Raw genomic sequence first — 14,368 nt, 5'->3', positions numbered from 1 at the left:
ACGACCTGCATATCCTTGGTGGAGTGGGGGGGGAGTTGAAGTGTTGAGCCACAGGGTGGTTGGGTTGTTTGGTCCGGGTGTCCCAGAGGTGTTCTCTGAAACGCTCCGCAAGTAGCCGGCCTGTCTCCCCAATATAGAGGAGGCCACATCGGGTGCAGAGGATGCAATAGATGATGTGTGTGGAGGTGCAGGTGAATCTGTGGCGGATATGGAAATTTCGTTTAGGGCCTTGGAGGGAGGTGAGGGGGGAGGAGTGGGCGCAAGTCTTGCACCTCCTGCGGTTGCAGGGTAAGGTGCCGATTCTCCTGTTCCCTGGATGCTGCCTGACCTGCTGCGCATTTCCAGCAACACATTTTCAGCTCTGATCTCCAGCATCTGCAGTCCTTACTTTCTACTTCTCTGAGCATATTATCATCTACTTTGGCTCCAAAAGAATCCACTCCACCTTTTACTATCTGCTTACTATTTATAAACTGGTACAGATATTTTATAGAAGCTATAGGCAGAATCTTCCCAGCCCTTGGGCGATATGGGTAATGGCAAAGGATTTGGGAGAATGCAGCAAGAATGGAAAAATGAGATTCTTGATGTCGTATTCCTTTTAAAATACGGTTCGGACTCAATGGCGAGATGAGAATCTCACTACTAAGTGGTGAAATGCTACTGGCAGCACTAACATTTTCTTATTAGCTAATCTCATCTCATTTATCTAGATGGTAGCAGTTTAGGAAAAGGGTGAGGTGCAACCAGACCTGGGTGTCATGTTGGAACAGTTGCTGAAGGTTGGCATGTAGGTGCAGCAGGTGGTGAGGAAAGCTAATGGCATACTGGCCTTCAGCGTGAGAGATTTTGAGTTCTGGCTATAGGTTTGATCGCTGAGCTGGAAGGTTCGTTTTCAGGCATTTCGTCACCATACTAGGTAACCTCTTCAATGAGCCTCTGAATGAAGCACTGGTGGTGTGGCCTGCTTTCTATTTGTTTTGAGTATTGGAGTAAGAATGGCTTGCTGCAGTTAGACAGGGCCTTGGTGAGTCCACACCTTGAGTAATGTGCACAGTTTTGGTCCCCTAGTCTGAGGAAGGACATTCTTACTGTTGAGGGAGTCCAGCGAAGGTTCACCAGACTGATTCCTGAGATGGCAGGACTGACATATGAGGAAAGACTGGATTGACTGGGCTTGTAGTCACTGGAATTTAGAAGAATGAGAGGGAGAATCTCATTGAAGAATATGAAATCTTGTTGGGATTGGATAGGCTGAATATGGGAAGAATGTTCCCAATGTTGGGGAAATCCAGACCTCGGGGTCATAGTCTAAGAGTAAAGGGTAAGCCATTCAGGACTAAGATGAAGAAGAATTTCTTCACTCAGTTGTGAATTGGTGGAATTCTCTCCCACAGGAACCTGTTGGGGCTGGCTCACTTTTAAAAAATATATTCAAGAGGGGGCTGGACATGGCCCTTGCGACTAAAAGGAATAGAGGGTCTGGAGAGAACGTGAGAATGGGATACTGAGATTGCATGATCAGCCATTATCATACTGAATGGTGGTGCAGGCTCGAATGGCTTACTCCTGTAGCTATTTTCTGTGTTTCAATGTTTCTATTTCATCGCAGTTCACAATCAGTGTGGAATACTGAGGGAAATAAAATAATTCCAACTTGAAATTCGGAGTGGTTGCCTGGCCGCTGCAGCTTGCCAATGTGTTCTCTGCATCTCCATAATTAGCCACCACCTCCCAACATCTCATAGCATGCTGTTTGGGAAGTGCATGTCTCCACTCTCCATAAGCCAAACACAAACCTTATTTCATCAACATGTGCAATCTTGGACCACTTCGCAGGACAGGTCACTTCTTCACTGCTCTTTGGAACTCACTGACACTATACCTTGCAATGATCTGCTGTGTTACTTTGCACAAAGAGACATCAAATCATCTCATGCTCAAGCACAGGATGTATCTCTGGGACTCTTGGCTTACCCTTTTAGTGCTCACTCATTTGGATGCTCACAGTATCTCTGTCTTGCCATGCCTTCCCATGTAAGGCCTGAGCAGGGTTGCTTGCATTAAATAGGCACCCACAGATCAATGGAGACACACATCTGCCATCATATTACTCTTCCTGTGCAGCCTATGCATTGATCTTGGTCACACATAATGTCATTGATCACGTCAAATTGATTTAACTAAGGTTTGTGAAGCAGTAATGATCACAGATGAACTTATAAGATGCCACTGTGTTTTTGAAATTCTCAAATGTGTTCCAAAGTTCTCACAGCTGCTTTTCCCTTCAAAAAAAGTGTGAGCCTGTGAGAACATGCTCAATGTTACATTTTGAGGCATGGCATGGTGGGAGGAGGCGCATAGAAGTAAGAATCGGATTTTAACAACTGTCCCTTAACGTTCAGTGGTGTTACCATCACTTAATCCCCTATAGCAATGTCTTTGGGGCTATCATTGACCAGAAACTGAACTGGACTAGCCATATAAGTAGGGTATTTCAATTTCTCCATACCATTGCTTTGTTTCTTACTAATTGATACCTATACTATTAAAAAAAGACTTCCATCATGCCTTTTATTAGAAAACTATTTTCGGAAACATAATTTTCAAAAAACTTAAGTTCTCTTTCAAATGAAAATGTACACATTATTGACCTACAAGTTCCTATCCAATTAATTTCTAACACTTGTATTAAATAACATTTAATCTTTAATCCTCGATCGTTAATTCACTATTTTACCCAGTTATGATAATCTTTGTATAAGAGTGGATATATCACTAGGAGCAATTTTTAATAAAGTGACTGGCCAGTCTCAGCTAATGTTGCTTATCATGAATTACAGAATATTATAGGCTTCTATAACCTCAAATGTATTTCTCAATGCAACACTGGATAATAAATTTTGAAGTATAGCTGTGTATAAATTAGCTTGACTCTTTAAGAGCATAAGGTAACATTGCTTTAAATAGATATATCCTGAGTTCAATTAGAGACTGATTCGCTTTTCCAAGACTCAGTTGGAAGTAGTTTGTTACTGAAGAAATTTCATTAGGTTACTTTCAAATCTTTGGCGCCTCTTATATAAAATTGAAAGTAAAAGTAAGACACGACTGTCTTTTATGCTTTTTTATACTAAATTCAAATGCAACAAAATTTAAGGCTGGTAATTAAATGTGATAATCAAGTATTGGACTCCTCAAACCTTGTATACACATAGTGGATCTCTGGTAGGTTGCTCAAGGCTAGTGAAGACGTAAAGGCAGCTGGCACATAGATTGCACCTACTACCCTTTCAATGCCGATTTAATATTAGATTAGATTAGATTAGATTAGATTACTTACAGTGTGGAAACAGGCCCTTCGGCCCAACAAGTCCACACCGCCCCGCCGAAGCGCAACCCACCCATACCCCTACGTGTACCCCTTACCTAACACTACGGGCAATTTAGCATAGCCAATTCACCTGACCTGCACATCTTTGGACTGTGGGAGGAAACCGGTGCACCCGGAGGAAACCCACGCAGACACGGGGAGAACGTGCAAACTCCACACAGTCAGTCGCCTGAGGCGGGAATTGAACCCGGGTCTCTGGCGCTGTGAGGCAGCAGTGCTAACCACTGTGCCACCATGCCGCCCACCAATTAGCAAACATGTGGATAGATCAGAAGGCAGTCTGCCAGTGAGGACCAAAACTACCTTCTAGAAGTTTATAAAATCAGGAGGGGTATAGTTAGGGTTAATGGTAGTTGCCTTTTTCCTAGGATGGTGGATTTCAAGTCTTGGGGGAACATTTTTAAGGTGAGATTTAAAAAAGATATGAAGGGCAAATTTTTTTAAACAGAGGGTGGTTCGTACCTGGAATGAACTTCAGAGGAAGTGAGGAATGATGGCATAATTACAACATTTAAAAGATGTTTTCACAAGTATATGAAGAGGAAAGGTTTGGAGAAATATTGGCCAGGAGCAGGCAGGTGGGACTAGTTTGGATTGGAGTTATGTTTGGCATGGACTGGTTGGACCAAAGGGTCTGTTTCTGTGCCACTGTATGACTCTATGATTAGAATCGTACACTTGTTCAAAATATGAGATCAAAGTTTTGGACATCAGGCTCAAACTTGGGCAGTTTTCAGGAGAATGATGGAATAGAAGTTGGAAACAGAGGTTATGTTGAGTACTGGGTCCCATGGCACGCTACCTTTAAGTGCTTAAGCTTCAGTTTCTCCTCATCCACTTCAAATCTTTGTCTGGTAATTTTCTCTTGTATTTTCCTCTTGTCCTGGAAGATTAGAATTGAAATACAAGAATTTGTCAATTTTATTTAATTTATCAATGGTGTTATTAACTATAACGTAACCTGCAATCAACAGCAAAGAAATAGCACTTGCTATTGATGCTAAAATCCTTACTCAAGATGATCTAATGAGCTCCATAGCAGAGATTTTGTATTGATTAATGTTAGGTTGAATCAAAAGTCACATCATAGAATCTGCAGGTGGCTAACAACAGTGGTGTCATCAGCAAGATATGCAATCAAATACATTAATTGCTGTTGCATTGTTTTGGAACTTTTGGAAAAATAAGTCAAAACAACAGCAGTTTTAAAAGGGAGAAGAACAGACAAAGGAAGCACATGGTGAGGACAGTACAGGAGAGAGAGAGGGAACCTGCACAGTTACTGCCTTTGTTGTTTTGAATTCATGTATCGCTGGACATTGGAGTGCATCTGGGAAAATTAACAAACAGTGAAATTCACAACTGATCTTGGAGGAACCTGTTTGGGCAAAGTTCACAGCACAGAATCAGATAAGTTAATCGTTGTTGTAAGTGTGTCCAATAGAAAGGCTACAGTAGTGAGTAGAGTGGGTTCTTTCTTGATTATATGTTTTTGCAGAAATGTCTCTTGATTAAACTTAAAATATAAGCCATAACTATTAATTTAACCTAGGGCAGTGTTTTGTAGAGGAATTAAGACGGTGTTATTTTCTGGGTCTGTAGATTGTGAAGGAGCAAAAATGGCCTTTAGTACAGTGATATCTACTTCTTGTCAGATGTGGGAGTTGAGAGAGAGTTTAAGGGTTACTGCAGATTATATCTGCCATATATGCTGTTGGATGCGAATCTTATCAGATTGAATGGATCGGTTGGAGAGACAGTTAGAAGCAATGAGGAATTTGCAACAGCAACAGTATGTGATGGATGGCAGTTATAGGAAGGGGGGAAAGTCTCAGATACAGTCACAGAGATGGATTAACTTCAGGAAAGGTAAGAGAGGTAGGCACCTAGTGCAGGAGTCATTTGTGGATATACCCATTTCAAACAGGTATGCTGTTTTGGAAAATGTAGGGGGTGATGGATTCTCAGGGGAACGTAGCACAAACACACATGTTTCTGGTATTGAGACTGGCTCTAATGCAAGGAGGGGTGCATCGGATTCCAAGAGATCAATTGTGTTAGGGGATTCCGTAGTCTGAGGTACAGACAGATGTTTCTGTGGCCAGCAGCAAAAAAGCAGAATGGTGTGTTGCTTCCCTGGTGCCAGGATCAATGATGTCTCAGAGAGGGTGCAGAATGTTCTCACGGGGGAGAGGGGCCAGCAAGAGGTCATTGCCCACATTGGAACCAACGACATAGGAAGGGAAAAGGTTGAAATTCTGAAGGGAGATTACAGAGAGTTAGGCAGAAATTAAAAAAGGAGGTCCTTGAGAATATTAATATGTGGATTACTCCCAGTGCTATGAGCTAGTGAGGGCAGGAATAGGAGGATAGAGCAGATGAATGCATGGCTGAGGAGCTGGTGTATGGGAGAAGGATTCACATTTTTGGATCATTGGAATTTCTTTTGGGGTAGAAGTGACCTGCACAAGAAGGGCGGATTGCACCTAACTTGGAAGGGGACTAATATACTGGCAGGGAAATTTGCTAGAGCTGCTCGGGAGGATTAAAACTAGTAAGGACAGGGTGGGGGGGGTGGTGTTGGGACCCAGGGAGATAGTGAGAAAAGAGATCAATCTGAGACTGATACAGTTGAGAACAGAAGCGACAAGGTAGGTAGAAGGGACAAGGTAGGACTAATAAATTAAACTGCATTTATTTCAATGCAAAGGGCCTAACAGAGGAGGCAGATGAACTCAGGGCATGGTTAGGAACATGGGACTGGGATATCATAGCAATTACAGAAACATGGCTCAGGGATGGGCAGGACTAGCAGCTTAATGTTCCAGGATACAAGTGCTATAGGAAGGATAGAAAGTGAGGCAAGAAAGGAGGGGGAGTGACGTTTTTGATAAGGGACAGCATTACAGCTGTGCTGAGGGAGGATATTCCCGGAAATACATCCAGGGAAGTTATTTGGGTGAAACTGAGAAATAAGAAAGGGATGATTACCTTATTGGGATTGTATTATATACCCCCTAATAATCAATGGGAAATTGAGAAACAAGCTTGTAAGGAGATCTCAGTTATCTGTAAGAATAATAGGGTGGTTATGGTAGGGGATTTTAACTTTCCAAACATAGACTGGGACTGCCATAGTGTTAAAGGTTTAGATGGAGAGGAATTTGTTAAGTGCGTACAAGACAATTTTCTGATTCAGTATGTGGATGTACTTATTAGAGAAGGTGCAAAACCTGACCTACACTTGGGAAATAAGGCAGGGCAAGTGACTGAGGTGTCAGTGGGGGAGCACTTTGGGGCCAGTGACCATAATTCTATTAGATTTAAAATAATGATGCAAAAGGACAGACCAGATCTATAACTTGAAGTTCTAAATTGGAGAAAGGCTAATTTTGACGGTATTAGGCAAGAACTTTCAAAAGCTGATTGGGGGCAGATGTTTGCAGGTAAAGGGATGGCTGGAAAATGGGAAGCCTTCAGGAATGAGATAATGAGAATCCAGAGAAAGTATATTCCTGTCAGGGTGAAAGGAAAAGCTGGTACGTATAGGGAATGCTGGATGACAAAAAGAAATTGAGGGTGTGCTTAAGAAAAGGAAGCAAATGTAAGGTTTGGACAGGATAGATCGAGTGAATGCTGAGAAGGGTATAAAGGAAGTAGGAGTATACTTAAGAGGGAAATCAGGAGGGCAAAAAGGGGACATGAGATAGCTTTGGCAAATCGAATTAAGGAGAATCCAAAGAGTTTTACAAAAACATTAAGGACAAAAAGGTAACTAGGCAGAGAATAGAGCCCCACAAAGATCAGCAAGGTGGCCTTTGTGTGGAGCAGCAGAAGATGGGAGAGATATTAAATGAGTATCTTGCATCAGTATTTACTGTGGAAAAGGATATGGAAGATATTGACTATCGGGAAATAGATGGTGCCATCTTGCAAAATATCCAGATTACAGAGGAGGAAGTGCTGGATGTCTTGAAAGGGTAAAGGTGGATAAATCCCCAGGACCTGATCAGGTGTACCCGAGAACTGTGTGGGAAGCTGGAGAAGTGATTGCTGGGCCTCTTGTTGAGATATTTGTATCATCGATAGTCACAGGTGAGATGCCGGAAGACCGGAAGTTTGCAAACGTGGTGCCATTGTTTAAAAAGGGTGGTAAGACAAGCCAGGAACTATAGACCTGTGAGCCTGACGTCGGTGGTGGGCAAGTTGTTGGAGGGAATCCTGAGGGACAGGATGTACATATATTTGGAAAGGCAAGGACTGATTTGGGATAGTCAAAATGGCTTTGTGCATGGGAAATTATGTCTCACAAACTTGATTGAGTTTATTGAAGAAGTAACAAAGAGGATTGATGAGTGCAGAGTGGTAGATGTGATCTATATGGACTTCAGTAAGGCGTTCAACAAGGTTCCCCATGGGAGACTGATTAGCAAGGTTAGATCTGCAGGGAGAACTAGTTATTTGGATACGTAACTGGCTCAAAGGTAGAAGACAGAAGGTGGTGGTGGAGGGTTATTTTTCAGACTGGAGGCCTGCGACCAGTGGAGTGCCACAAGGATCAATGCTGGGTCCTCTACTTTTTGGATTTGGATGCGAGCATAAGAGGTACAGTTAGTATGTTTGCAGATGACATCATAATTGGAGGTGTAGTGGACAGCGAAGAGGGTTACCTCCGATTACAACAGGATCTTGACCAGATAGGCCAATGGGCTGAGAAGTGGCAGATGGAGTTTAATTCAGATAAATGCGAGGTGCTGCATTTTGGGAAAGCAAATCTTAGCAGGACTTATACATTTAATGGTAAGGTCCGAGGGAGGGTTGGAGGATTTGAGCTATAGGGAGAGGCTGAACAGCCTGGGGCTGTTTTCCTTGGAGCATCGGAGGCTGAAGGGTGACCTTATAGAGGTTTACAAAATTATGAAGGGCATGGATAGGGTAAATAGGCAAAGTTTTTTCCCTGGGGTTGCGGAGTCCAGAACTAGAGGGGAAAGATATAAAAGAGACCAAAGGGGCAACTTTTTCACACAGAGGGTGGTACGGGTATGGAATGAGCTGCTAGAGGAAGTGGTGGAGATTGGTACAATTGTAACATTTAAGAGGCATTTGGATGGGTATATGAATAGGAAGGGTTTGGAGGGATATGGGCTGGGTGCTGGCAGGTGGGACTAGATTGGGTTGGGATATCTGGTCGGCATGGATGGGTTGGACCGAAGGGTCTGTTTCTATGCTGTACATCTCTATGACTCTATGTTTCTATGACATTACTGTATTCTCAGGCAGCAAAAGAGGAAATAAAATACTTTGAATATCCTTCACTTATTAAAAATAAATTTTAATTAAAGCGAAAATTAAAATATACATGTTAGAAGCTCAAATATCAAACAGTCTTAAAAACATTTTAAAACATGGTTGCATTCACCATTATGAAAAAAATTGATATATCAAATGTAAAATTATTTCTCCTGGGGCAAGACGTTCCTCAGCATAATTATAATTTAGTCCAAAGTTAAAAACATAGTTACACCTCATTAACAACGCATAACATTTTTCAGATTTGATGAAGGGCCACTGATCTTCACAGATCTGCTGAGAATTTGCAGCAGTTTCAATTTTTTTTGAATATTTTCATTTTTTTTAACAATGGTATTGATGTTAAAGGAGAAGCTCTCATTAACACTGTCATTTTAAATGTACTGCCGTACTTATCCAATTGTTAACTTTTTGAAATAAAGCAAAATGATTAAGCAAGTAATAATTTTACTAAAGAATTTAATTCACTGAATTGTTTGGTTTTTCACCTGTTTCGTCAGTTATGTCAGGAATGTAAGTTGGATTATAATTAGTGTCACGTGATGATTATGAATAAACTAAAGATTATTTATACCATTTGTTTCATTACAATATAAATATTTGAGTGTAGTTGAAAAAAAGACACATTTTGTTATAGCTTTTTGTCATATACATAGCATGCACAAGAATATCTCTGTGAAGGGGAATTTCACGGAAAGAATTTGTGTACATATTACATCTGTTCAACTTCACAAAATAGGTAACAGCCCATCTCTGGGTCATTTCTTAAGGGTAGTGCATGGGCTAATTAGAGCCAACCCGCCTGGTTTAAATCTTAACAAAGCTTGGTGGTTAACTCTCAGTCATATCTAACTGGCATGTTCTCCATGGCAATGCCTTTACCAATCAGATTTCACTTGCTGATCCATCAGCTACAGCATAAAACGTTGTTTGCCTTTATATTGGTTATTTGCAAATGTCCTGATGAGAGCAAAGCAAAAGGTTTTGACAAAATCTGTCTGTTTTCAGCAAGACTATACTATTAAAAAACTTTTAATATACATATTAAATGGAAACTCAATGTATATTTAAAATGGACATATTATTCTAGAAGAACAGTGTAGATAAATATCTAGTATCGTCACTGATGAACACCATCAGACTTGAGCACCTGAAGATTGTCACAACAAAACAAAGGCACTTGTCACAGTGATTGCCAGAATTACCAACAGCTGATGAGGCGAACAGTACTATAATCAATCATTGAAGTGGGGCTCTTTTAAGGTGGTGTGATTGAGAAATATTGTAAAAAGGCAGGTAGGTAGTACTGATCCTTAAATAAAAACACTTCTTGGATGGAGAGTCTTTCCCAATTGCTAAAAGTTCTTATGTCCCTGTTCTCACCTGCTCCTGGTCCTTTCAATGTCACTGATTATAAGACCAGCGGACATCCAGAGGGTGAATGGAGTATAGTTTTTTATTGAAGCTCTGATCTTAACTAAGCAGCATCACTGCTGCTTGTTCAAATGCCTTTTGGGAGGGAGCACAGTAAAGAAGTTTTAAAAATTGGAATCCAATCAACAATCACCATTGTGGTAGATTTTTTGAACCGTTGTTTACTGCCAGTGTCTGTGCCTTAAATTCAAGAGCAATGTTATTCAGTTATGTTCTGATGTTTTTGCCAACAGTGGGAATGCCACTGAGAGGCAGGCAGCTGGAATTAACTGCAGTCATACCAGTGAATAGCCTGGCAACTCGTCATTGACAGTAAAACCTGAGTTCGTGGCTGAAATAGGGCTGTTGCAATGAATTGTAAATCATGCAAGTCACTTTTGATTCTGGATATTCAAACACATGAAAAAATTCTGTCTCAACTGAAATTGAATTTACACAAAGGGAAATAATTCACAATAGAGTAAACTGTAACAACAACGGGCAAAGTTGGCCAAATGTGGGTTAAAATCCAATCTTGGTGCACCTTCTACTTTTTCACCACTGCATTGTTTTCTTAAGTATTTGAGACTCAGATTATTTTTTGGAGACTTGCAAATCAGGATCCAATAATGTTTCTTGTGAGAGATGGTGATTACATGACCCACTGAGTGTTTCCAGTATCTTCCAGACACTGTCAGATAAACCCTGGTTAGGCCACAGTTGGAACATTGTGTTCAGTTCTGGTTGCCTCATTATAAGGAAGATGTGGAAGCTTTAGAGAGGGTATAGAGGAGATTTACCAGGATACTGCCTGGACTGGAGGGCATGTCATATGAAGATAGGTTGAGGGAACTAGGGCTTTTCTTATTGGAGTGAAGAAGGATGAGAAGTGACTTGATAGAGGTGTACAAGGATTTGAGAGGCATAGATTGGATAGCCTTTTCCCATGGTGGAAATGTCTATCATGAGGGGGCATAATTTTAAGGTAAGCGGAGGAAAGTCTAGGGGAGATGTCAGAGGTAGGTTCTTTACTCAGAGTGGTGGGTGCATGGAATGCACTGCCAGCAGTGTTAGTAGAGTCAGATACATTAGGGACATTTAAGTGACTCTTGGATAGGCACATGGAAGTTAGTACAGTGAAGGGTATGTAGGATAGTCTGACCTTAGAGTAGGATAGAAGGCCGACACAACAATACTGTGCTGTACTGTTCTATGTTCTATGTTCTATACATCCCATCTCCAATATAAGTTTAGTGAACCTTTCCAGTATTCCCTCTATTGCAAGTAGATCTTTCAGGTAGGGAAGTCAAAACTTCGCACAGTACTCCAGGTGTGGTCTTACCACGGAGCTATATAACTGCGGTATGATATCCCTAGTTCAAAACTCAAATCCTCTTGCAATGAAGGCCAATGTAAATTTGCCTCCCCAATTGAATGCTGTTTTGTTTAGTGGCAGATGGAATACAATGTGCTGAAGTGGGAGCTTATGCATTTTGGTAGGAAGAATAGAATAGTTCTAAACAGGGAAAGGCATTGGAAATCTGAAGCACAAAGGGATTTTGGAGTCCTAGTTTAGGACTCTCTTAAGGTCAACATATTGGTTCAGTTGGTTGTTAGGAAGGCAAATGCAATGTTGACTTTCATTACAATAGGGCTAGAATACATGAGCAATGATGTACTGCTGAAGCTGTATAAGGCTCTGGTCAGACCGCAATTTGAAGACTGTGAGCTGTTTTGGGCCCCCCATCTAAGGAAAGATGTGCTGGTGTTGGAGAGGGTCCAGAGAAGGTTTAAAAGAATGGTCCCGGTGATGCAGTGCTTGTCATCAGAGGAGCAGTTGAGGACTTGGGTCTGTACTCAATGCCGTTGAGAAGAATTGGGGAGGGTGAGAGTGGAATCTGATTAAAACTTACAGGACACCAAGAGGTCTGGATAGAGTGAATTTGGAGAAGGTGTTTCCACTAGTAGGAGAGACTAGGATCCAGGGAACAGCCTCATGGTGAAGGGATGACCCTTTAGAACTGAGATGAGGAGGAATTTCTTCAGTCCAAGAGGGGTTAATCTGTGGAATTCATAGTTGCAGAGGGCTATGGAAGCCAAATCATTGAGTATATTTAAGACAGAAAGATAAGTAAGGGGATCGAGAGTTATGGGGAGAATGCAGGAGAATAAGCAATGAGAAACATATCAACCATGATTGAATGGTGGAGTAGACTTGATGGGCTGAATGGCCTTATTCTGCTCCTATAGCTTATGGTCTTCTGGTATTTAATTCCACTGAGTGAGGAATGGAGGCCAGGTATGAAAATGATTTTTTTGGAGGATCAGGATGATCAGAAGCATCCGAAAGGCCCTTCAAGGAATGCTTGACTGCTGCTGCATTGGGGTCCCCCAACAAATGTCCCATTTTTGGAAAATCCTCGTAGTGATTTAATTTGAATGTGGCCAGAACGGTGAGTAGGCTTCTTTTGCAGTTGTTCTAAGTGTTGCAATATTTGTGGCATTAAATTCTGTTTAAAAACACTTACTCACTGATTTGTCATTAAAACAAAATCTGCTTTAGAAATAAGCAAGTGTACATTTTTAAAGCTATAATGGTAAAACTAAAATTTTAAAATTGTAAAATGTAAATGCAGGGCACAGCTTTGAGTCAATTAGATTGATGTTTTATGAAACAACTGACCTCCACATTAGTTGTGATCGAGGTTAGACATAATTCCAAGAAGGTGACCAGATACTTAAAGTTGAAGAATAGATCTAATATTTAATGTAAACTGATTACTAATAGGTACTTTTTAAAATCCAAAATAATATCTAAATTCAGTTTGCTCCTTCAGTTTCCTTTCCATCTTTCTTGAGTATGCCAACTATTATCAAATATGGTTTCAGGGTATCCAAAACTTCTTGTGGATCAATGGGCAAAATCCCTGTCCCTGAGCAAAAACTGATTTAAGTCCCATTTAGACCCGGATGGCCAAGAACCAAGAACACATAACACAATGAAACAGGCTGACTATCACCTTGCGTATCTTTCTTACAAATGCCAATGGCAGGGGTGGGGTGGGTAAGCATGTCAACTTGTCAACTCTCTGATAGCAACAAAGTTGAGGCATCTGCCTACAGCACAAAACTACAATGTGAATATAAAAGAATTTGTTTCCACAGAACTTGGCTTGCCTGAGTTGACAGTAATACAGTCATCACCTGCAACCCCAAGGAACGAGGTCACAGGGATTTTATTTAATGCTATTAGTTTAGTCAGGGAGTTTAGATATGGCATTCAATTGAAGTAAAGCTCACGTTGCTCTAGTTAGTATGAATGGAACAGCACTTTGTGGAGTTAACTGACCGGGGAAAGAAGGGTATCCAAATTATTGTACATGATTATATAATCAGTACATTCTACAATGCACTGGAGAAACTACAGGTTAATTACACAGAGGTTAACTATAAAGAGGTTAATTAAACTGAAATCATTACACTTGCTTTCAATTCTTTACCATCTGCTGTCATTGGAAATAATAATTAAAGAGTCAGCTGTTTATGTGGAATATTCTATTAATATGACGTTTAGACTTGTTAATTATAAATTGAAACAGGAAACTTTGCATCAAGTATGCTGCATAAAGAGGTCAGAGCTTTGTCATTGTGCACAGTATTAAGGAATGGAATTTTATTTAAAAATTAGTCATTTTCTTTTGGAACACAGTCATTTCAAATGCAACATCTTCCAAACCCAGAGCTGTGGCAGTGTTTGCCACATGGAAGATAGGCCTGTTCCAATTTAATCAAGCAGCAAGTCCTTTGATTGTTTGTAACAGGCAGAGTGCAACTACTCTGTGCTTGCAAAACTGAGAACAAAACGTTTTCTGTAATTTTGTGATTCTATATTTGGGCAGCAACTACTGAACAATCTTGAATGTATTGTTGGCTGTACTAATAATTAGGAGAAAGTGAGGTCTGCAGATGCTGGAGATCAGAGCTGAAAATGTGTTGCTGGAAAAGCGCAGCAGGTCAGGCAGCATCCAGGGAACAGGAGAATCGACGTTTCGGGCATAAGCCCTTCTTCAGGAATGAGGAAAGTTTGTCCAGCAGGCTAAGATAAAAGGTAGGGAGGAGGGACTTGGGGGAGGGGCGTCGGAAATGTGATAGGTGGAAAGAGGTCAAGGTGAGGGTGATAGGTCAGACTGGGGTGGGGGGGACACACACACACACAGCGAGGGAGGGACACACACACACAGCGTGGGAGGG

The 14,368-nt window shown here is 41.1% G+C and overlaps 1 protein-coding gene across 5 annotated transcripts in view; it reads right to left on the bottom strand.

The window, feature by feature from the left end:
• Positions 1-14,368, bottom strand: part of LOC122554218 (palmdelphin-like) — a 111,433-nt gene that overhangs the window by 45,316 nt on the left and 51,749 nt on the right. For all 5 annotated transcript variants that reach the window (XM_043698883.1, XM_043698879.1, XM_043698882.1 and 2 more), the window contains exon 3: positions 4,197-4,277. In XM_043698883.1, coding sequence (XP_043554818.1) covers positions 4,197-4,277 — 81 coding nt within the window. The remainder of the gene's footprint in view (positions 1-4,196; positions 4,278-14,368) is intronic.

The sequence above is a fragment of the Chiloscyllium plagiosum genome, chromosome 11 (genome assembly GCF_004010195.1).
Source record: "Chiloscyllium plagiosum isolate BGI_BamShark_2017 chromosome 11, ASM401019v2, whole genome shotgun sequence".
NCBI lineage: Eukaryota > Metazoa > Chordata > Chondrichthyes > Orectolobiformes > Hemiscylliidae > Chiloscyllium > Chiloscyllium plagiosum.
This window is presented reverse-complemented; position numbering and strand designations above follow the sequence as displayed.